Source organism: Salvelinus fontinalis, chromosome 18 (assembly GCF_029448725.1).
Source record: "Salvelinus fontinalis isolate EN_2023a chromosome 18, ASM2944872v1, whole genome shotgun sequence".
NCBI classification, from domain to species: Eukaryota; Metazoa; Chordata; class Actinopteri; order Salmoniformes; family Salmonidae; genus Salvelinus; species Salvelinus fontinalis.
In genome coordinates this window covers 32,057,704-32,080,887 of record NC_074682.1, presented here as the reverse complement: position 1 = coordinate 32,080,887, position 23,184 = coordinate 32,057,704, and the positions used below count along the sequence as shown (strand labels likewise).

The 23,184-nt window shown below is 43.6% G+C and overlaps 1 protein-coding gene across 3 annotated transcripts in view; it reads right to left on the bottom strand.

The window, feature by feature from the left end:
- The window catches only part of LOC129815303 (sodium- and chloride-dependent GABA transporter 2-like), a 45,589-nt gene that overhangs the window by 11,889 nt on the left and 10,516 nt on the right, over positions 1-23,184 (bottom strand). For all 3 annotated transcript variants that reach the window (XR_008753407.1, XM_055868985.1, XM_055868983.1), the window contains 8 exons: positions 6,428-6,515; positions 5,387-5,519; positions 2,715-2,849; positions 2,347-2,450; positions 1,604-1,728; positions 1,264-1,376; positions 879-1,016; positions 351-453 (listed from right to left, as the gene is read on the bottom strand). Coding sequence is in view for 2 of the 3 variants with exons in the window: in XM_055868985.1 (XP_055724960.1) it covers positions 351-453; positions 879-1,016; positions 1,264-1,376; positions 1,604-1,728; positions 2,347-2,450; positions 2,715-2,849; positions 5,387-5,519; positions 6,428-6,515 (939 nt within the window). In the remaining variant the exon portion in view is untranslated. The remainder of the gene's footprint in view (positions 1-350; positions 454-878; positions 1,017-1,263; positions 1,377-1,603; positions 1,729-2,346; positions 2,451-2,714; positions 2,850-5,386; positions 5,520-6,427; positions 6,516-23,184) is intronic.

The window sequence follows — 23,184 nt, the reverse complement described above, 5'->3', positions numbered from 1 at the left end:
AAAGACAATGTAGACTTCACTTACACAAGTGCTATCATGGGACAAAATCATATTGCTTGGACATTTGAGCAACGTTCCTAGATGCTCAACCTTCTGGTCTGTCTACATGTGACAAAAAATGCTAAATGAAAAAATGAGGGAACTTGGAGGCCCACGTTTAGATAGACGTATCCACAACATCCTTAATCCCAAAAAATGAAAACCTGTCTTAGAAAGTCAAAATATTTCAACATAAATTAATTCCTCTCTAAGGATAAATCATAACCCAAAACAGGAACTGAATGGACGCGTAGGGCTCCTGAAGAGACACATTATTTCATTGTTATCACCAGAGAATCTTGAGGACTTACCATAAATCCAACCGATTGCTATTGACTGGCAGACAGAGAGCAGAAGGAGATTGTTGCCACTGCACACGTAATGGTCAAAAAGTTGTAGAAAATATAACCCTCCCTGCAACAGAGAACAGACATGATCGTACAGTGTGAAACTATGACTAATCGTCTAATCGGACGATACACTGGTATTGTCTGATCACAAAATGTTAATCAAAGGTACATGATATAGGGTATGTTATTCTCTAGAAAATAGTAACCAATAGTATGTATAGTACCAGGAAGATGTTAGCCTTTCTCACAGAGTGTGAGAATAAAATATTCATATGCCCCCAGGAAAGCAGCTTAACACGTTTCAACTTCTGGTAAAGGGGTGGGGAGGCCCTATCAGCGGTCTCACTAGACTGGTATACTAAGACAGTGTTGAGACATTGGCTAGGTCAGGACATAACTTTGTTCCAGTGCTTGACAACTATAGACTAGAAAAACACAGCCAGAATGAAGGGAGAAAAAGAGTGAAGACTTGTGCAGTGAGACGCTCACCTCTGTGACCAGAAGGAGTCCCAGGAAGAAGCAGACAGAGCAGAGACAAAGCAGCAGCAGCTCTCGACGGTACCCCCTTCGAAACACGGTGGGGAACATGTCTGTCACAGAGGTCATCAGGCACTCCAGACTGACAAACTGTGACCAGGGGCAGAGAGGGGCCAAGTCATCCTCTACTCCTACTCACAAAGTTGCATGAACAACATTAAGCTCCGTCACTTGACTAAAAAATCCTAACAATAAAAATAATTTCCTATCTGTAATAAATAACAATGAAATCAGACACAAAATAATAAAAAGTTATCCTACTAATGTAGCCTCATATGGATAATATTTCAAGAATGATTAATCTAACTTCGATGCGGTTGAACCTTTGTTGTCTCACCTGTGTGTCAGCACCCAGCAAGATGACCATGACGAAGAAACATATGGACCACAACTGAGGTAAAGGCATCATGGCCACGGCACGAGGATAGGCTATGAACGCCAGGCCAGGACCTGTAGCAATGTGGACACATGCACTTTCTCATTCTCATACAAAATAAATAACCATAAACTCTGGAAGTACTGTTAAGTATAGAAGTTAGTGGTAAACTATGGAAGTTAGTGGTGGCCCCGGATCTGTTTGTGTTGTCTTGCCAACTCCTATGGTTATTGTCACGAGGAATTGGCAAGACAGCACAACGTGATCTGGCACCAGGCAAGGAAGTTAGTAGTACTCTTACCAGATGCTGCAACTTCAGATATGGGCAGCCCCTGTTCATATGACATGAAGCCCAACACAGAGAAGATAGCAAACCCAGCAACAAAGCTTGATCCTCCATTCACCAAACACAGCACAAACGTGTCCCTATAAATGAGGTAAAAGGTAAGAAAAGGTAAGGTAAGATCAGCTCGGGTCAAATCTCATGGATTGCACCTAAGGTCTGAGTAAATTTACTCTGTACAGGACTTCAAAAAACTACATTTGAGATAAGCTAAACCTTCAGACAATGACAATAAAGAGGAGCAGGCTTTTAAGTCACCTCGCTGTCTCACTTGTTTGTGAACCAGGATAAAGAACTTCCTGTGAGGAGCCAGACCCCCCCTCAGCCTGAGCCATGGACACTCTGATGTATGAAAAGGCCCTTTAAGGGGTCAGTCAGAATCAATGCTAACAGTGTGTGGCTCCCAGACTCTCAGGCCAAGGACAGCATGGCCTATAGAGACTGTGAGACACTTGAGTGCCATGGCCAGCTACAGCACTACAGTTCCTGAAGTGATCCAAATTATAGTATAGAATATACTGTATATATCCAATACCCAAAAGTGTAAAATAATTTGATAATGGCTCAAAAACAATACTTGGACATTTCCAAATCCACTACATCCTAGGCTAGTTAACCTCCCAAAGGACACAAAAAAAGTTCAATAAAAATTATAATACAATAGACAGCCAGCTGGCAGGGAAGAAAATATATGTATTTACTTATAGCAGTCATTGTTATAATGATTGTAGCTGCCCAGTGCAGTCAGACTCCCTTGACAGATGCCAAAGGAGAAAAGCACCTGTGCTCCAGCATCCATCCATACCTGCAATGGCACACACAGTATACATCACTTTGAAGCCTTTTTAAAGGTAGAACATGAGCTGAAAAACATTGAGTAATAAAAACAGACAATGCATTGCATTTCCTGCCCACATGGTATCTTCCATGATTTTCCTGATCTACTGTTTAACCTGCTGCTCTCCAAACATACCTGTGGTGCTACAACAACCACATTGTCATCACCTATTTGTTACGGACTTATGATATTTGGCACACATGTTAAGGGGCATGACAGCTCATTATTTACCTGTGGGTCGACCAGTCTTGCAGGGTCCGGGTAGAGGTAGAACTTGATCCCATCAATAGCACCAGGTAACGTGAGTCCCCGAGCCAATAGAACAATCAACATCAGATAGGGAAAGGTAGCTGTGAAATACACCACCTATCAAGAGGAGAGATATTACCTGACAATAAATAACCAAACACATTCACCATGACAGACATTTTAGTCCTTTCAGAAGATGTTTGTATCAAGGGAAAATAACAGTGTGCGTATATAACAAGGGGCTTAACGTCAGCCTCAGAAAGAGCAAAATGTATGTTAATAAAACTAAAGTGAGAATATTACACAGTGTACAAAACATTAGCAACACATGCTCTTTCCATGACATAGACTGACCAGGTGAATCCAGGTGAAATTTATGATCCCTTATTGATGTCACTTGTTAAATCAGTCAGTCTAGATGAAGGGCAGGAGACAGGTTAAATAAGTATTTTTAAGCATTGAGACATGGTTTGTGTATGTGTGCCATTCAGAGGGTGAATTGGCAACCAAAAAAATGTAAGTGCCTTCGAACGGGGTATAGTAGTAGGTGCCAGGTGCACCGGCTTGAGTGTGTCAAGAACTGCAACGCTGCAGGGTTTTTCATGCTCAACAGTTTTCCGTGTGTATCAAGAATGGTCCACCACCCAAAGGACACCCAGCCAACTTGACACAACTGTGGGAAGCATTGGAGTCATGGGCCAGCATCCCTTTGGAACGCTTTCGACACCTTGTAGAGTCCATGCCTGACGAATTGAGGCTGTTCTGAGTGCAAAAGGGGGTGCAACTTTATATTAGGAAGATGTCCCTAATGTTTTGTACACTCAGTGTATAAACAATAAATTATTCTAAATGTGACACATTTCTAGTTGGAACACTTTGTAAAAAACAAAACATATTGTTCCCTTTGGGAAAATATATCAATGTCCATGGTGAATTGGCACATAAAGCAAAAATTAATGTCAGAAAGCAACAGTGCTGGAATGTTTGCAGGTATAGGGGTAGCTTGAGAAAGCGTTTGCACAACTCCAGATAAGTAGGTTGAATCATTTAAAACCACTCTTACTTAAACTTAAAGGGGCAATTTGCAACTGCTTCATCCATTTTTGGACTTCTGAATTACTTACAGTTGAAGTCGGACGTTTACATACACCTTAGCCAAATACATTTAAACTCAGTTTCACAATTCCTGACATTTAATCAGAGTAAAAATTCCTTGTCTTAGGTCAGTTAGGATCTCCACTTTATTTTAAGAATGTGAAATGTCAGAATAATAGTAGAGAGAATGATTTATTTAAGCTTTTATTGATTTCATTTTTTTCTACCCGGTGGGTAGCCTTCCACAAGCTTCCTACAATAAGTTGGGTGAATTTTGGCCCACTCCTCCTGACAGAGCTGGTGTAACTGAGTCAGGCTTGCTCGCACACGCTTTTTCAGTTCTGCCCACACATTTTCCTTGGGATTGAGGTCAGAGCTTTGTGGCCACTCCAATACCTTGACTTTGTTGTCCTTAAGTCATTTGCCACAACTTTGGAAGTATGCTTGGGGTCATTGTCCATTTGGAAGACCCATTTGCGACCAAGCTTTAACTTCCTGACTGATGTCTTGAGATGTTGCTTCAATATATCCACATAATTTTCCTACCTCATGATGCCATCTATTTTGTGAAGTGCACCAGCCCCTCCTGCAGCAAAGCACCCCCACAACATGATGCTGCCACCCCCGTGCTTCACGGTTGGGATGGTGTTCTTCAGCTTGCAAGCCTCCCCCTTTTCCCTCCAAACATAACGATGATCATCAAGGCCAAACAGTTCGATTTTTGTTTCATTAGACCAGAGGACATTTCTCCAAAAATCCCAATCTTTGTCCCCATGTGCAGTTGCAAACCGAAGTCTGGCTTTTTTATTGCGGTTTTGGAGCAGTGGCTGCTTCCTTGCTGAGCGGCTTTTCAGGTTATGTTGATATAGGACTTTTACTGTGGATATAGATAATTTTGAACCCGTTTCCTCCAACATCGTCACAAAGTTCTTTGCTGTTGTTCTGGGATTGATTTGCACTTTTCGAACCAAAGTACGTTCATCTCTAGGAGACAGACCGCGTCTCCTTCCTGAGCGGTATAATGGCTGCGTGGTCCCATGGTGTTTATACTTGCGTACTATTGTTTGTACAGATGAACCTGGTACCTTCAGGTGTTTGGAAATTGCTCTCAAGGATGAACCAGACTTGTGGAGGTCTACAATTTTCTTTCTGAGGTCTTGGCTGATTTCTTTTGATTTTCCTATGATGTCAAGCAAAGAGGCACTGAGTTTGAAGGTAGGCCTTGAAATACATCCACAGGTACACTTAGATTGCACACAGGTGGACTTTATTTAACTAATTATGTGAAGGTAATTGGCTGCACCAGATCTTATTTAGGGGCTTCATAGCAAAGGGGGTGAATACATATGCACGCACCACTTGGACGTTAAAAAATATATATATATGTTTGAAACAAGTTATTTTTTTCATTTCACTTCACCAATTTGAACTCTTTTGTGTATGTCCATTACATGAAATCCAAATTAAAATCCATTTAAATTAAAGGTTGTAATGCAACAAAACAGGAAAAACGCCAAGGGGGATTAATACTTTTGCCATGCACTGTTGGCCTACTGTACCTTCCCAGTAGACTTCACTCCTTTCCAGACACAGAAGTAGCAGAGTATCCAGGCCAGCAGCAGACACAGAGCCAGCTCCCACCGCAGTCTACCAATCTGTTCTATCCCTGGGGAGATGCTCAACACCCTGCGCCTGGAAACAGCAGGCACATTTCATTCTTAATCTCACTGGGTTCACATATGCTTAATAACAATACTACGTATCAAAAATGTAACCCTGACTAATGTATAATTTGCTCCCTTCAAAAGGTTGTCATTGTGTTGGTATAGGCCCGGCCTAGACCAATTTCTGTCTTGTTATGGATTAATAAAGTGTTCTAAGGATTAATTAAATCATTTGGATATGGAGCTAACTATCTCTCCAAAGTGGTCTGAACCAAACACTAATCCCTGAGAACAGACGTCACAAACAGGGTTGGGTTGGACACACTGCCTTCCCTTAACACTATTTTACAGACAGACATCTTGAGATGTTTTAGATATCATATTGAAAAGACAGAATAGTGAAGAAACTGCAGTTGTGCAATTCCTAAAAATGAACTAACTGTATGATAACTTCTGTACTTTTCAAGACTCATCTTCAATCAGCAGCTGCAGAAACTCCCAAAGTCAATACAGCTGTAAGGATTGAGTCCTATTGATTTGCCCTGATAAATTATTATTTTGAACATATTGACAGTATTTTAAACTGCTATGAGACTTTTGTGCTTTTAGGTTTAATTAGTTTCGAAGGATGTGTATTGACAGGATAGTTGGCAACGAGAGAGAAATAGTAACCATATAAATCTATCGGGCATACACAGACCTTTGTTGAGATATTTAATTAAAGATTACATGGTTAAATGGAAAACACATAATAATAACTTGTGAATTACTTGATCATGAGAAAAAGTGATTATGAGAACATTGGCACATGACTACACTTAATTATTATAAGAATCACAGTAGAGTGTAGAGTAGCTATAAGAATCCATGTGGAGAGAGTAGTGTAGAAATAGAATCACTTAGAATATGACAGTAAGTACTGTACATGACACTTACTCCCAGAACTCTGTCGCAGGTGCAGTTGCATTCACAGGGACTGTCCAGTTAGCTGACTGATTCCTCTTGTCAAATTCTACACAAGATTCTATGGGAGAAATACTTTTCATTAAAAATAAGACGAGTTTAATAGTTCAAGTAATATGTGTATACAGAATGTTTATTGTTCTTGCAAAGGTTGGAGATTATCATTTTGTTTTGTTAATAGACACCCTATTGTTTTAACCCAGTCAAACAAAACATAATATAGGCTGGAAATGAAAACCTAAGTTTAGATATTGAGGCAAAACAATGTCTAATGCAGAGACAGCATGAGCAGCTCAGTGGGAGCTCAAACTTAGCTTAAAAATACATCAGAAAATATTGCGCCCTTAGATAACTTGGGGAAACATTTAAGATTACAGTGGTAGTCTATATTAACACCCACGTCCTGTAATGCCATCTAGCGGACTCAGTAGTCCTCAGATGAGGAGACTGGGATGAAGTAACCAAGGTATTTATTGACAGGGGGGAAATGGAGTGCAGGTCAGGGGAAGCTCAGGCGGGTTTCTGGAAACCAGGTGCGGAGGCTGAGGCTGGAGCGAGAGGGGTTGAGACAGGGTAAGCAGGTCTGGAGGGAAATCTAAGGGAGTAGTAGAGTGGGGAATCCAGGACAGAGTAGACGTGGGACTGGAGACAGGGACCAGAGTCAGAGCGGACAGAACTATAGCAGAGAGGAACAGGCATAACAGGATCTGAATAGTAACAAACGGCTAGAAACGTAGACTGACTGAGCAGAAGATTACAATCTGGCAGCGTGGAAGTGGCAGCGCTGAGTTTTTGTAGAGGTCTTGATTATGGAACAGGTTGCAGCTGGTGGGGATCTGCTCTAACTCCAGCACACCTGTCTCCGCCCACCCAATCACACACACAGAGAGAGAGGGAGAAAGTACTGGCGGCGGCAGGTCAAGGAGACTCAGGATGAGCGGTAGAGGGCATTGCGGGAGCAGATGTGACAGTACCACCCCCTCCAACCAGGCTTATCTGGGTGTGAGGTGTAGAAATCCCGTAAGAGGAAGGGGTCCAGAATGTGAAGGCGGGGCACCCAGCACCGCCCCTCAGGCCCGTATCCCTCCCAGTCCACCAGGTATTGCCAGCCACGACGGCGCACGTCCAGAAGCCGCCGGACGGTATAGGCAGGATGGTCAGCGATGAGCAGAGGGAGTGGAGGAGCTGCTGCAGGAAGAGACAGGGAACTGGAGCAGACAGGTTTAATCAGGGATACATGGAAGGTAGGATGGATCTGAGTGGGAGTTTCAGGCACACTGCAGAGAGGTGTCAATTTCAAAGGGACCAATGAATCGGGGGGAAAGTCTCTTCGATGCCACATTCAATGGCAGGTTCTTTGATGAGAGCCATACCTTTTGACCCGGGATGTAGACTGAAGCTGAGGCCCTGCGAAGGTTGGCTTGGGACTGGGTCCTGTCGGAGGCACAAAGAATGGCAGCCAAAGCCTTCCTCCAGTTTGGGTGACGATGGCGCAGATGGTTCTGGACAGAGGGAAGCGCAATTTCAACCTCTTGGGCAGGGAACATGGGGAGTTGGTAACCGAGAGCACCCACACGAAGGGTGACATACTTGATGAGGCTTTGGTGAGGGTGATGTGAGCATATTCAACCCAGGGTAGCTGAGCGCTCCAGGAGGAAGGGTTAGCAGAAGTCACGCAGCGTAGGGCAGTCTCCATCTCTTGGTTGGCCCGTTCGGTCTGGCCATTGGTCTGGGGGGGATATCCAGAAGAAAGACTGACATTGATACCAAGAGCTGAACATAAGAATCTGCATACCTGGGAGGTAAACTGGGGTCCTCTGTCGGAAACGATGTCAGTGGGGATGACATGCAGACAAAACACATGTGATACTAACAGGTCCACAGTCTCCCTGGAGGACGGGAGCTTGGAGAGGGGAATGAAAGGAGCCATTTTGGAAAACCTGTCAATAATGGTGAGGATGACGGAGTTACCGTTTGATGGGGGAAGGCCAGTGACGAAGTCCAGAGCTATGTGTGACCAGCGACGACAGGGTATGGGAAGAGGGTGGAGCAGACCGGAAGTGGGTTTAGTGGAGGTTTTGTTCCGGGCACAAACCAAACAGGCTGAGACAAACTCCCGGACATCTCCATCCATGGTGGGCCACCAAAAGCGCTGACGCAGGAAGGCGAGGCTCCGATTCATACCAGGGTGACAGGTGAGGTGGGTAGAATGGCCCCACTGAAGAACATCAAAGCAAACACAATCTGGAACAAACATAGCATTACTAGGACCGTTACCCGGGCCAGGCTGGTTCTGCTGAGCCTGGCGGATATGGGATTTGATCTCCCAGGTGACGGCGGCAACAATGCAGGTGGATGGCACAATGGCTTCGGGCTCGGTACCCGTGTTGTCGGTGGTGAAATGTCGAGAGAGGGCATCAGGCTTGGTATTCTTCGAACAGGGGAAATAAGTGAGCGTGAAATTGAATCTACCGAAGAACAAGGCCCACTTGGCTTGCCGGGAGTTCAGACGTTTGGCGGTCTGGATGTAGGACAGGTTTTTATGGTCAGTCCACACGATGAAGGGGGTTACAGAGCCCTACAGCCAGCGACGCCATTCCTCCAGAGCCAGCTTAACTGCCAGGAGTTCCCGGTTTCCAATGTCAAAATTCCTCTCTGCAGGTGAGAGCTTATGGGAAAAGAATGCACATGTGTGGACCTTCTGATCAGAGGGGGAACTTGAGACAGAACAGTACCTACCCCGGTGTCAGAGGCGTCCACGTCCACGATGAACTGGAGTTCTGGGTCGGGCTGAGTAAGGAGCGGAGGTGAAGTGACGCTTCCAGGAAAGCTGCCTCTGGCTCAGGAGTCCAGTGGAACGGAGTGGAGGTGAAAGTGGTGAAAGGTGCTGCCAGTCGGCTGTAGTTGCGGATGAAATGTCTGTAAAAATGTGCAAACCCCAGGAAACGCTGTAGCTGCTTCAGGTTGGAGGGCGCGGGCCACTCTGTGACTGCCATGACCTTGGCGGGGTCCATACGTAACTGTCCCTGTGCAATAATATAACCCAGGAAAGACACTGTGGCAGCATGCAACTCACATTTTTCAGCTTTAACAAATAGCTTATTCTCCAACAGCCATTGAAGAACTTGGCGAACGTGTTGCTGGTGAGCCTCAGGATCCTTGGAAAAAATCAGGATGTCATCTGAATAGACAAAAACGAAGCGTCCAATCACAGCCCTAAGCACGTCATTGACTAGGTTCTGGAAAACAGCAGGGGCGTTAGTAAGACTTAAAGGCATGACCAAATACTCAAAGTGACCAAGTGTTGTGTTGAATGCAGTCTTCCACTCGTCCCCCTCTCTTATGCGGACAAGGTGGTAGGCATTCCGGAGGTCGAGTTTGGTAAACACCGTGGCAACCATGGAGGGGGGAAAATGCAGAGCTGATGAGTGGCAAGGGGTACTTGTTCTTAACAGTGATATTATTCAGCCCACGGAAGTCTATGCACGGCCTCAGTGACCCATCCTTCTTCTTCACAAAGAAAACCCCAGCACCCACCGGGGAGGAAGATGGCTTGATAAGTCCTGCAGACAGAGAATCCTGGATGTATCACCCCATAGCCTCTTGCTCGGGACGAGAGAGGTTAAACAACCGGCTACTGGGGAGAGGACCTCCAGGTTGGAGGTCAATGGCACAGTTGTACGGCCGATGAGTGCAGCGACAGGGCGTGGTGCTTGCTGAACACAGGAGCTAAATCGTGATACTCAGGAGGAACTGATGACAGGTCCGGAGGTTCTGGAATGAACTGGGGCACAGACAAGGCAGGGGGAAGGGCAGAAAGTAAACAATTAGAGTGACAAAATGAACTCCAAGTTGTTACCTTTCCGGTGGTCCAATCAATCTGTGGGTTGTGTAGCTTTAACCATGGATGGCCAAGAACCAGGGGAGAGTAAGGACAGTTGATTATGTTTAAACTGATCTTTTCCTGATGATTTCCAGAGAGACGCAGGATGACATGGACGGTTCTCTCACAGACATGGGCGAGGAGCTGTCCATTGAGAGCTTTGGCATCGAGGGGTGAATCGAGTGGGACAGTGTCCAGGCCCAACTGGGTAACGACACCTCGGTCCAGGAAGCTCTCATCTGCGACCGAATCGATGAGAGCAGACAGAGAAAAAGCCTGGCTCTGCCACACAAGGTTGCCTTCAATCAGGGGTCTGGGGGAAGATGGGCAGGCGATTTGGCTCAACAGTACTGCCAACTACTGCCGAGCCCCCTCTTTTGCTGGACACAGTGAACAAGTGGAGACAAAGTGACAAACCTTGCCACAATATAGGCAGCTCCTAGCGCCGATTCGTCGTTGCTTCTCTTCTGGAAAGAGGAGGGCCCGGCCGAGCTGCATGGGTTCAGGATCTGGACTAGCCTGGGAATGAGATGCAGTCGGAGAAGGAGGACAAGGCACAGAGGCAGATGTTATGGGACATGCAACCCTACCTACCCTCTCCCTCCGATGCTCACGGAGACGGTTGTCGATGCGGATAGCGAGAGCGATGAGTTCATCAAGTCCATCAGGCTCATCACTGGACACCAACTCGTCCTTGAGGATCTCAGTGAGCGCGTTCCGGAATGCTCCCTGAAGGGCCTCCTCATTCCAGCCGCACTGACCAGCGAGGGTGCGAAACTCACATGCCACCTCAGCAACACTATGGGGGCCTTGACAGAGGGACAGGAGTCATTTAGTGGCATCCTTACCGCAGACCGGGTGGTCGAAGACTTTCTTCATCCACTCTGTGAATCTGGAGTAGGGGAAGCAGATGGGGGGTCTCTCCCACACCGCCGTGGCCCAGGAAAGCGCTGCTCCACGGAGCCAGCCCATCAGAAATGAAATCTTGGCCCGTTCGCTAGCATAAGAGTAGGGCTGTTGCTCAAATACTAGTGAACATTGCACCAAAAAGGCTCTGCAAGCTCCGAGGTTGCCATCGCAATGCTCGGGAGTCGGAAACAAACGGCTTCTGGAGCGTTTGAGAAGGACTTGGAACTGGTTATAAGCTCTGGGCGAAGGGTTGGCCCGGTAGGTCAGACAGGCTCTGTGAAAACTCATTGATGTGCTCCAGAAGGGTCTTCAGGGCTTGGTCATGTTGCTCAAGCAGAGCACCTTGGCTGAAGAGGGTTTGGTGGAGAGTAGCAGTCTGCTGTGTTCATCTCTTTGGCCAGATCGTACTGTTACGCGGAGTGGAACAGGGGAATCCATGAAACAGACTCAGACGAGGAGACTGGGATGAAGTAACCAAGGTATTTATTGAAAGACGGGGAAGATGGAGTGCAGGTCAGGGGAAGCGCGGGCGGGTTTCTGGAAACCAGGTGCGGAGGCTGAGGCTGAGGCTGGAGCGAGAGGGGTTGAAACAGGATAAGCAGGTCCGGAGGGGAATCCAAGGGAGTAGTAGAGTGGGGAATCCAGGACGGAGTAGCAGGATTTTTATTTTATTTATTTCACCTTTATTTAACCAGGTAGGCAAGTTGAGAACAAGTTCTCATTTACAATTGCGACCTGGCCAAGATAAAGCAAAGCAGTTCGACACATACAACAACACAGAGTTACACATGGAGTAAAACAAACATACAGTCAATAATACAGTAGAAAAATAAGTCTATATACAATGTGAGCGAGTGAGGTGAGATAAGGGAGGTGAAGGCAAAAAAAGGCCATGGTGGCGAAGTAAATACAATATAGCAAGTAAAACACGAATGGTAGATTTGCAGTGGAAGAATGTGCTAAGTAGAAATAGAAATAACGGGGTGCAAAGGAGCAAAATAAATAAATAAATAAATAAATACTGTAGGGGAAGAGGTAGTTGTTTGGGCTAAATTATGTACAGGTGCAGTAATCTGTGAGCTGCTCTGACAGCTGGTGCTTAAAGCTAGTGAGGGAGATAAGTGTTTCCAGTTTCAGAGATTTTTGTAGTTCGCTCCAGCCATTGGCAGCAGATAACTGGAAGGAGAGGCGGCCAAAGGAGGAATTGGCTTTGGGGGTGACCAGAGAGATATACCTGCTGGAGCGCGTGCTACAGGTGGGTGCTGCTATGGTGATCAGCGAGCTGAGATAAGGGGGGACTTTACCTAGCGGGGTCTTGTAGATGTAGAGCCAGTGGATTTGGCGACGAGTATGAAGTGAGGGCCAGCCAACGAGAGCGTACAGGTCTCAGTGGTGGGTAGTATATGGGACTTTGGTGAAAAAAAGGATGGCACTGTGATAGACTGCATCCAATTTATTGAGTATGTATTGGACGCTATTTTGTAAATGACATCGCCGAATGTAGGATGGTCAGTTTTACGAGGGTATGTTTGCAGCATAAGTGAAGGATACTTTGTTACGAAATAGGAAGCCAATTCTAGATTTAACTTTGGATTGGAGATGTTTGATGTGAGTCTGGAAGGAGAGTTTACAGTCTAACCAGACACCTAGTGTAACGCTCATCTTCCTCCTCGTCTGAGGAGGAGCAAGGATCGGACCAATATGCAGCGTGGGTTGAATACATAATAATCTTAATAATAATAACGAAGACGAAAAAACACTTGAACAAACGACAAAATAATAAACGACGTTAACAGACCTGAACTTGAGAACACATAAAACATGAACGCACGAACAGGAACAAACAAACGAACGAACAAAACGAAACAGTACCATGTAGTGAACAAACACAGACACAGCAACAATCACCCACAAACAAACAGTGAGAACAGCCTACCTTAAACCTGTTGAGGATAGAGGGCGCTATTTACACTTTGGGGAAAAGTCGTGCCCAATTTAAACGGCCTGGTACTCTATTCTTGCTCGTACAATATGCATATTATTATTACTATTGGATAGAAAACACTCTCAAGTTTCTAAAACCGTTTGAATTATATCTGTGAGTAAAACAGAACTCATTTTGCAGCAAACTTCCTGTCAGAAAGTGAAAAATCTCAAATCGAGGCTCTGTTCTAGGGCCTGCCTATAAATGTGCTTGATATGTATTAGTATACATGCACTTCATATGCCTTCCACTAGATGTCAACAGGCAGTGAGAGAAGAAATGGAGTGTATAACTTGATCTGAGGTCGAATAAAAGCTCTTGGCATGACGTGACACCAGTTTCCTGTTTTCTGGAGCGCGCGAGAAGGGACCTGGTATTGCCTTCTGAAAAGCTGTCGTTATAGACGACTAATATCTCCGGCTTTGATTTTATTTGATAAATGTGACAATATCATCGTAAAGTATGTTTTTTCAATATAGTTTAATTAGATTATTGAAATTTTTTCGGGACGTTAGGCGTGTTGCTTTGTCTGCGTTTGTTCACGAAGGAGAGCTTCGCGCCACTTTGCTAGCTTTCCGTGCTAATTGACTGGAGAAGAGGACACTCTAAAACCAAACAACGATTGTTCCCGACAAAGGACCCCTTGTACAACATTCTGATGGAAGATCATCAAAAGTAGGACCCATTTTATGATGCTATTTCATATATCTGTCGTACATGTGTACTATTAGTTTGCGCCCAGATTTTGGGCACTCTCTCGCCATAACGTAAGCTGGATGTCGTAATGAAGTTATTTTTAGAAATCTAACACGGCGATTGCATTAAGAACTAGTGTATCTATCATTTCCTATACAACATGTATTTTTTAGTAATGTTTATATAAAGTTATTTGGTCAGAATAGGTGAGTGTCATAAAAATATCTGGACGTCTGGGAAAAAGATGCTACGTTAGCACAATGTATACCCACTGATTTCAGCTCTAAATATGCACATTTTCGAACAAAGCATAAGTGTATGTATAACCTGATGTTATAGGACTGTCATCTGATGAAGCTTATCAAGGTTAGTCAAAAATTATATATCTTTTGCTGGTTTGTTACGATCGCTAACTTTTGCTGCTGGTAAATGGCTTGTGTTTCTGGCTATTGTGGTAAGCTAATATAATGCTATATTGTGTTTTCGCTGTAAAACACTTAAGAAATCGGAAATATTGGCTGGATTCACAAGATGCTTGTCTTTCATTTGCTGTACACCATGTATTTTTCAGAAATGTTTTATGATGAGTATTTAGGTATTTCACGTTGGTGTCTGTAATTACTCTGGCTGCTTCGGTGCTATTTGTGACGGTAGCTGTGATGGTAGCTGCAATGTAAAACTGATTTATAGCTCAAATATGCAAATTTTTCGAACAAAACATAGATTTTTTGTGTAACATGTTATAAGACTGTCATCTGATGAAGTTGTTTCTTGGTTAGTTTGGTTGGTTCTTGGTTAGTTTGGTTGGTTTTGTGCATGCTACCTGCGCTGTGAAAAATGTCTGTGCTTTTTGTATTTGGTGGTGAGCTAACGTAAATATACGTGGTGTTTTCGCTGTAAAACATTTAAAAAATCGGACATGTTGACTGGATTCACAAGATGTTTATATTTCATTTGCTGTATTGGACTTGTTAATGTGTGAAAGTTAAATATTTCTCAAAAATATTTTTTGAATTTCGCGCTCTGCCTTTTCAGTGGAATGTGGGAGGAGTTCCGCTAGCGGAACCCCGGGGCTAGACAGGTTAAAAACATCCTAAAGATTGATTCTATACTTTGTTTGACATGTTTCTACAGACTGTAAAATTACTTTTTGGACTTTTCGTCCGTACTTTCCTCTGGACTTGCACGCGCGTCGTGAGTTTAATTATGCACTGAACGCGTGAACAACAAGGAGGAATTTGGACATAAATGATGGACATTATTGAACAAAACAAACATTTATTGTGGAACTGGGATTCCTGAGAGTGCATTCTGATGAAGATCATCAAAGGTAAGTGAATATTTATAATGCTATTTCTGACTTCTGTTGACTCCAACATGGCAGATATCTCTTTGGGTTGATTTGTCGTCTGAGCGCCGTACTCAGATTATTGCATGGTTTGCTTTTTCCGCAAAGTTTTTTTGAAATCTGACACAGCGGTTGCATTAAGGAGAAGTACATCTAAAATTCCATGTATAACACTTGTATTTTCATAAAAATGTATGATGACTATTTCTGTAAATTGATGTGGCTCACTGCAAAATCATCGGATGTTTTGGAACTACTGAACATAACGCGCCAATGTAAACTCAGATTTTTGGATATAAATATGAACTTTACCGAACAAAACATACATGTATTGTGTAACATGAAGTCCTATGAGTGTCATCTGATGAAGATCATCAAAGGTTAGTGATTCATTTTATCTATATTTCTGCTTTTTGTGACTCCTCTCTTTGGCTGGAAAAATGGCTGTGTTTTTCTGTGACTTGGCTCTGACCTAACATAATCGTTTGGTTTGCCTTCGTCGTACAGCCTTTTTGAAATCGGACACTGTGGCTGGATTTACAACAAGTGTATCTTTAAAATGGTGTACAATACATGTATTTTTGAGGAATTTTAATTATGGGATTTCTGTTGTTTTGAATTTGGCGCCCTGCAGTTTCACTGGCTGTTGACGAGGTGAGATGCTACCGTCCAACATACCCTAGAGAGGTTAACACAGCGTCCAAAGAAGGGCCAGAAGTATACAGAATAGTGTCGTCTGCATAGAGGTGGATCAGAGACTCACCAGCATCAAGAGCGACATCATTGATGTATACAGAGAAGAGAGTCGGCCCAAGAATTGAACCCTGTGGCACCCCCATAGAGACTGCCAGAGGCCCGGACAACAGGCCCTCCGATTTGACACACTGAACTCTATCAGAGAAGAAGTTGGTGAACCAGGCACGGAATTCATTTGAGTAACTAAGGCTATTGAGTCTGCCGATGAGGATGTGGTGATTGACAGAGTCGAAAGCCTTGGCCAGGTCAATGAATACGTCTGCACAGTATTGTTTCTTATCGATGGCGGCTAAGATATCGATTAGGACCTTGAGCGTGACTGAGGTGCACCCATGACCAGCTCTGAAACCAGATTGCATAGCGGAGAAGGTGCGGTGGGATTCAAAATGGTCGGTAATCTGTTTGTTGACTTGGCTTTTGAAGAACTTAGAAAGGCAGGGTAGGATAGATATAATTCTGTAGCAGTTTGGGTCAAGAGTGTCCCCCCCTTTGAAGAGGGGGATGACCGCAGCTGCTTTCCAATCTTTGGGAATCTCAGACGACATGAAAGAGAGGTTGAACAGGCGAGTAATAGGGGTTGCAACAATTTCGGCAGATAACTTTAGAAAGAAAAGGTCCATATTGTCTAGCCCGGCCTATTTGTAGGGGTTGAGATTTTGCAGCTCTTTCAGAACATCAGCTGACTGGATTTGGGAGAAGGAGAAATGGAGAAGGCTTGGGCAAGTTGCTGTGGGGGGTGCGGTGCTGTTGACCGGGGTAGGGGTAGCCAGGTGGAAAGCATGGCCAGCCGTAGAAAAATGCTTATTGAAATTCTCAATTATAGTGGATTTATCAGTGGTGACAGAGTTTCCTATCTTCAGTGCAGTGGGCAGCTTTGAGGAGGTGCTCTTATTCTCCATGGACTTTACAGTGTCCCCGAACTTTTTTGAGTTTGTGTTGCAGGAAGCACATTTCTGCTTGAAAAAGCTAGCCTTGGCTTTTCTAACTGCCTGTGTATATTGGTTTCTAACTTCCTGGAAAGTTGCATATCACGGGGTCTGTTCGATGCTAATGCAGAACGCCACAGGATGTTTTTGTGTTGGTTAAGGGCAGTCAGGTCTGGAGAGAACCAAGGGCTATATCTGTTCCTGGTTCTACATTTCTTGAATGGGGCATGCTTATTTAAGATGGTGAGGAAGGCTTTTTTTTTAAATAACCAGGAATCCTCTACTGACGGGATGAGGTCAATATCCTTCCAGGATACCCGGGCCAGGTCGATTAGAAAGGCCTGCTCGCTGAAGTGTTTCGGGGAGCGTTTGACAGTGATGAGTGGAGGTTGTTTGACCGCTGACCCATTATGGATGCAGGCAATGAGGCAGTGATCGCTGAGATCTTGGTTGAAAACAGCAGAGGTGTATTTAGAGGGCAAGTTGGTTAGGATGATATGAGGGTGCCCGTGTTTACGGCTTTGGGGTGGTACCTGATAGGTTCATTGATAATTTGTGTGAGATTGAGGGCATCAAGCTTAGATTGTAGGATGGCTGGGGTGTTAAGCATGTCCCAGTTTAGGTCACCTAGCAGCACGAGCTCTGAAGATAGATGGTTGGCAATCAGTTCACATATGGTGACCAGAGCACAACTGGGGGCAGAGGGTGGTCTATAGCAGGTGGCAACGGTGACAGACTTGTTTTTAGAGAGGTGGATTTTTAAAAGTAGAAGTTCAAATTGTTTGGGTACAGACCTGGACAGTAGGACAGAACTCTGCAGGCTATCTTTGCAGTAGATTGCAACACCGCCCCCTTTGGCCGTTCTATCTTGTCTGAAAATGTTGTAGTTAGGGATGGAGATTTCAGAGTTTTTGGTGGTCTTCCTAAGCCAGGATTCAGACACGGCTAGGACATCCGGGTTGGCAGAGTGTGCTAAAGCAGTGAAAAAAACAAACTTATGGAGGAGGCTTCTAATGTTAACATGCATGAAACCAAGGCTATTGCGGTTACAGAAGTCATCAAAAGAGAGCGCCTGGGGAATGGGAGTGGAGCTAGGCACTGCAGGGCCTGGAGGAACAGAGGAGGAGTAGGATAAGGGTACGGCTAAAAGCTATGAGAATTGGTCGTCTAGGACGTCCAGAACAGAGAGTAAAAGGAGTAGGTTTCTGGGGGCGATAAAATAGCTTCAAGGTATAATGTACAGACAAAGGTATGGTAGAATGTGAATACAGTGGAGGTAAACTTAGGCATTGAGTGATGATGAGATAGATATTGTCTTTAGAAACATAATTTAAACCAGATGATGTCATCGCATGTGTGGGTGGTGGAACTGAAAGTTTGGATAAGGTATTGTAATGATCTGACTAGGAACAATTGTCCAGACAGAGTATTGAGTTTACAAATTGACGGTTTATTAACCCAACTTTACACAGGCTAATGTTTGGCCGTAGCCCACGCCAAATAAAATAAAGATACCCCACAAGCCAACCATGACCTTCTCTTGTGAAGGCCAGACATAAGAGAAAGAACAATGGCTAAACCTGGTCTTAACTTCCAATGCTCCATCCCCCTGCCCAACCCACCTCCACGCCACTCCGCCAACCACCAGGATTCCCGGCATCAGAACATTCCAGGCATTCCCGTGATTGGCAGATAGCAGGTTGATTGGCATGTCGGACCCCGCGAACACTGGTAAGTACAACACAACCCACTAATAGCCTAACATAACACACTCTGTCGTGAGAAGAAACTAATATAGAAACTCTTAATTTTGATGTACTGAACGTGTGAACAGCTTACATTGTCTATTCGTCTGTCTGTATAATGCATTTCATCGTCTGTCTGTATAATGCATTTGCGGGTCGCTACAGTATAATGAGCAGGGCTAGAGGCTCTACAGTGAAATAAGCTAATAAACACTAACCAGAAGAGCAATGGACAAGGCATATTGACATTAAGGAGAGGCTTGCTTAGCCGAGTGATCATAAGGGTCCAGCGAGTAGTGAGGTTGGTTGTGGTCACGGCGATTCAGACAGCTAGTCGGGCCATGGGTAGCAAGCTGGCAGAAGATGGAGGTCTGTTTTTAGCCACCTCGTACGTTTCCGTTGGTAGATTAGTGGGGTTCCATGTGGTAGAGGGGACCAATCCAATTGGCAAAATAGTTATAGTTATAGTGGCCCAAGAAAATTGTCCGATAGACCTATTCAGATAACAGCCGATAAGACAGCTAACGATTAGCGGGCCGCAGATGGGCGTTCAGGTTACGTCACAATGGAGGGGCCAGTTGGATAACTCCCTCGGGCAGATAACGTCGGTAGTCCAGTCGTGAAGGCCCGGTGGGGCTCCGTATCGGCAGTAAAACGTGTCCGGATAGGTGATTGTAGCCCAGGAGTGGCTGATGGAACTCTTCAGCTGGCTAGCTCCGGAATAATTGATGTTTGCTCCGAGACCGACGTTAGCCAATAGTCACTCGGATAGCAGCTAGCTAGCTGCAAGATCCAGGTGTAAATGTCCAGAGCTTGCGGTAGAAATCCAGGGATATGGAGAGAAAATAGGTCCGGTACGCTCTGGTCTGAGTCGCCTTGTACAAAACTGGCGATAGCTTTACGAGCTAAATGATAGCTGATGACCGCCAACCATGGTTAGCTGAATACTAACGTTAGCCAGTGAAATGGCTAACTTCTGGCTAACTTCTGGCTAGCTTCTGTTGTGGATTTCAGATTTGAGGTGAAAAATACTTTTTTTTTTTTTTTAATTGGTGAGGCGGGTTGCAGGAGAGTGTTTTGAAGTTGAGTTTTTAGAAAAAAATATATAAAAAGATATGTGAAGAAAATATGTAAATATATATATACACGGGACACGACAAGACGAGTACAAAGGACGTCTGACTGCTATGCCATCTTGGAATGAGATTTTGAATCATGCTTATGATGAAATTATGAAATGTTCAGTATATTGTCAGTCTGTTTCAAAATAGATGGTTTGTTAAATGAGAATGTCCACTATTCCATTTGCCTACGTCAAAATGTATTTTCCTGTGTATGCATTGTAAATACAGTTGAAGATGGAAGTTTACATACACCTTAGCCAAATACATTTAAACTCAGGTTTTCATAATTCCTGACATTTAGGGAACCCAGATTTGTCTGTCGATCTGCCAGATAGTGAAGCGTGAATCCAATGACGGTGACGCTTGGCATTGTGTATGGTGATTTAGGCTGCTTGGTCATGGAAACCCATTTCATGAAGCTCCGAAAGAACAGTTCTTGTGCTGACATTGGAGGAATATGGAGGAATGATCTCTCTTAGGGTATACGAGTGGACGGCTAAGCTGAAAAATTTGACTCAATCGTACACTTTTTGATAAAAGCACCAAATGACAGCTTTTTGCCCCAGTGTAGCTCCTTTGTTAGGCTACTGATATTCCTTGCAGTTTGGTTGTTTTCAGTTTTAAAAAATGCTTTAGGCGCAACCACAGAGCAGGCTCTACTTACCCGGCTACCATAAATGTTATAAATTGGCCGTCTTTCACTTTAACGATGGGGATGAACCAAAATATAAGTTTTAGGCTCGCCACTGATTTGGTAAATAGCTGAGGGATTGGGGCTGGAGAAATGTAACTACTCTCAAATTCATAGAAAGAGCTATGGATGGAAGGACTGACCATCCAATGGAAGAGGCAAGTGGAAGGGGTAGAAAGTAAGGAACTTGTCTGTCGGCCCTGCATTAAAGACCAAAATTGGCTAAAGACAATTGTGATAAATAAAAAGTATACCAGTTTAATTTAAGGACCAAAACATTGACAGCTGTGCCATATAGATTGCAAAATAGTTGGGAAGAGATTTTCAATGTACCGATTCCCTGTCATATGTCACAAAAAACAATGCTGGATTAAAAACGTATTAAGAGTTTTTCAATTCAAATTGTTATACAAAAGTCTTGCAAAAAAGTAGAATGTTATATATATGGTGGATACAACCATCCCAGTTCTGCAGATTTTCTGTGAAGAGACAGAATCATTAGATCATTTGTTTTGGTAATGTCCATATGTAGCTTGTTTTTGGTTGCAAGTTCAGGAATGGCTGAACATTTACCTGGCGCTAACTCTGCAAATAGCACTGCTGGGTGATTTAAAAAGTAATAATCAATTGATTTATCATTTTAATAATACTCTTATCAAAAATGTGTATCTTTAATTTACAGGATATATAATCTATGAGAATAGAAAGGTTCATAACTTTTGTGAAACATCACAGCACCTATGAAAAATATATGGCAAATAGAAACTGGATAGTGTTCAGAGATAGATGGGAGGGGTTGAATGGAGCTGAAGGATGAGACTAAAAACACAAAAAAGAGAACTATTGCAAATTATACTGTGTCAGTAAAATGTATATAGTATGTATACGCTGGAAGTAGATGCCTAAGAGTTGTTGTCCATTAGTTTACTCCAATTAGGGGAGGGATTGTAGGGTTAGGGGTAAATAATAAAGAAAAATATATTTCAAACATACAGTACCAGTCAAAAGTTTGGACAGACCTACTCATTCAAGGGTTTTTCATTATTTTTACTATTTTCTACACTGTAGAATAATAGTGAAGACATCAAAACTATATAAATAACACATATGGAATCATGTTGTAACCAAAAAAGTGTTAAACAAAATCAAAATATATTTTAGATTTTAGATTCTTCAAAGTAGCCACCCGTTGCCTTGATGACAGCTTTGCACACTCCTGGCATTCTCTCAACCAGCTTCACCTGGAATGATTTTCCAACAGTCTTGAGGGAGTTCCCACATATGCTGAGCACTTGTTGGCTGCTTTTCCTTCACTCTGCGATCCAACTCATCCCAAACCATCTCAATTGGGTTGAGATCGGGGTGATTGTGGAGCCCAGGCCATCTGATGCAGCACTCCATCACTCTCCTTCTTGGTCAAATAGCCCTTAAACAGCCTGGAGGTGTGTTGGGTCATTGATAGTCCCAATAAGCGCAAACCAGATGGGAGGCTGTGGTAGTCTTGAATTCTAAATAAATTACCGACAGTGTTACCAGCAAAGGACCCCAACACCATCACACCTCCTCCTCCATGCTTCACAGTGGGAACTACACATGCAGATATCCTCCGTTCACCTACTCTGCATCTCACATAGACACGTCGGTTGGAACAAAAAATCTACAATTTGGACTCATCAGACCAAAATAAAAAAATTCCACCGGTCTAATATCCATTGCTCGTGTTTCTTGGCCCAAGTCTCTTCTCAGCCATACGCTGCATTTGCTATATGCCTATTGTTTACCTTTTTGTTGGTGACACTTTGATATCTTGATACTATGCAGCTGTTTAAAGGGCAAATCCACAGATGGACCTAGAGAAATGTAACCACACTCAGATTAATAGATAGAGCTATGGATGCAAGGACTGACCATCTATGATATCAAAAATATTGTTTTAACCATGTTATGAGGCTATATGGTGTTTGTTTACATTTACAATGTTTACAAACATTGGAGTAAAACAAGCTTATATTTTTGGTTCACATGTAGTGTGACAGTTTAACTAAACTAAAAACAAAAAGCAAAAAAAAAGGACTGACCATCCATGTGATCAAAATGACAGTTTAAGTCTATACAGTGTTGTTTACAAGGAGTAAAACAAGCTTATATATGGGGTTCTATTAGAAAGAAAATGATAATCTCATGATGGATATATAAATTATATTCTTCAAGAATCAATGGGTATTTATCATACATTTAAAAGTGTATTTTTCATATTGACAAGGTAGCGGAATTTAGTGAAATAAGGTACTTTATTCACATCAGGGGAATATTGTTAAACAAGGTAGCTATAATCACATCAGGGAAATTTAGCAAAACAAGGTAGCTTTATTCACATCAGGGGAATTTAGCAAAACAAGGTAGCTTTATTCACGTCAGGGGAATTTATCTGATTACGGTGCAACTCTACACGATTCAAGGTTGCTGTGTTCACATCCTGGTAACATAGCAGGTGTGAAACTTAAGTGCACCTCCCTATAATTCAAGGTTGCTGTGTTCACATCCTGGTAACATAGCAGGTGTGAAACTTAAGTGCACCTCCCTATAATTCAAGGTTGCTGCATTCACGTCAGGTGAACATAGCAGGGCTGAAACTTTGGTGTAACTCCATACGATATGATATGTGGCT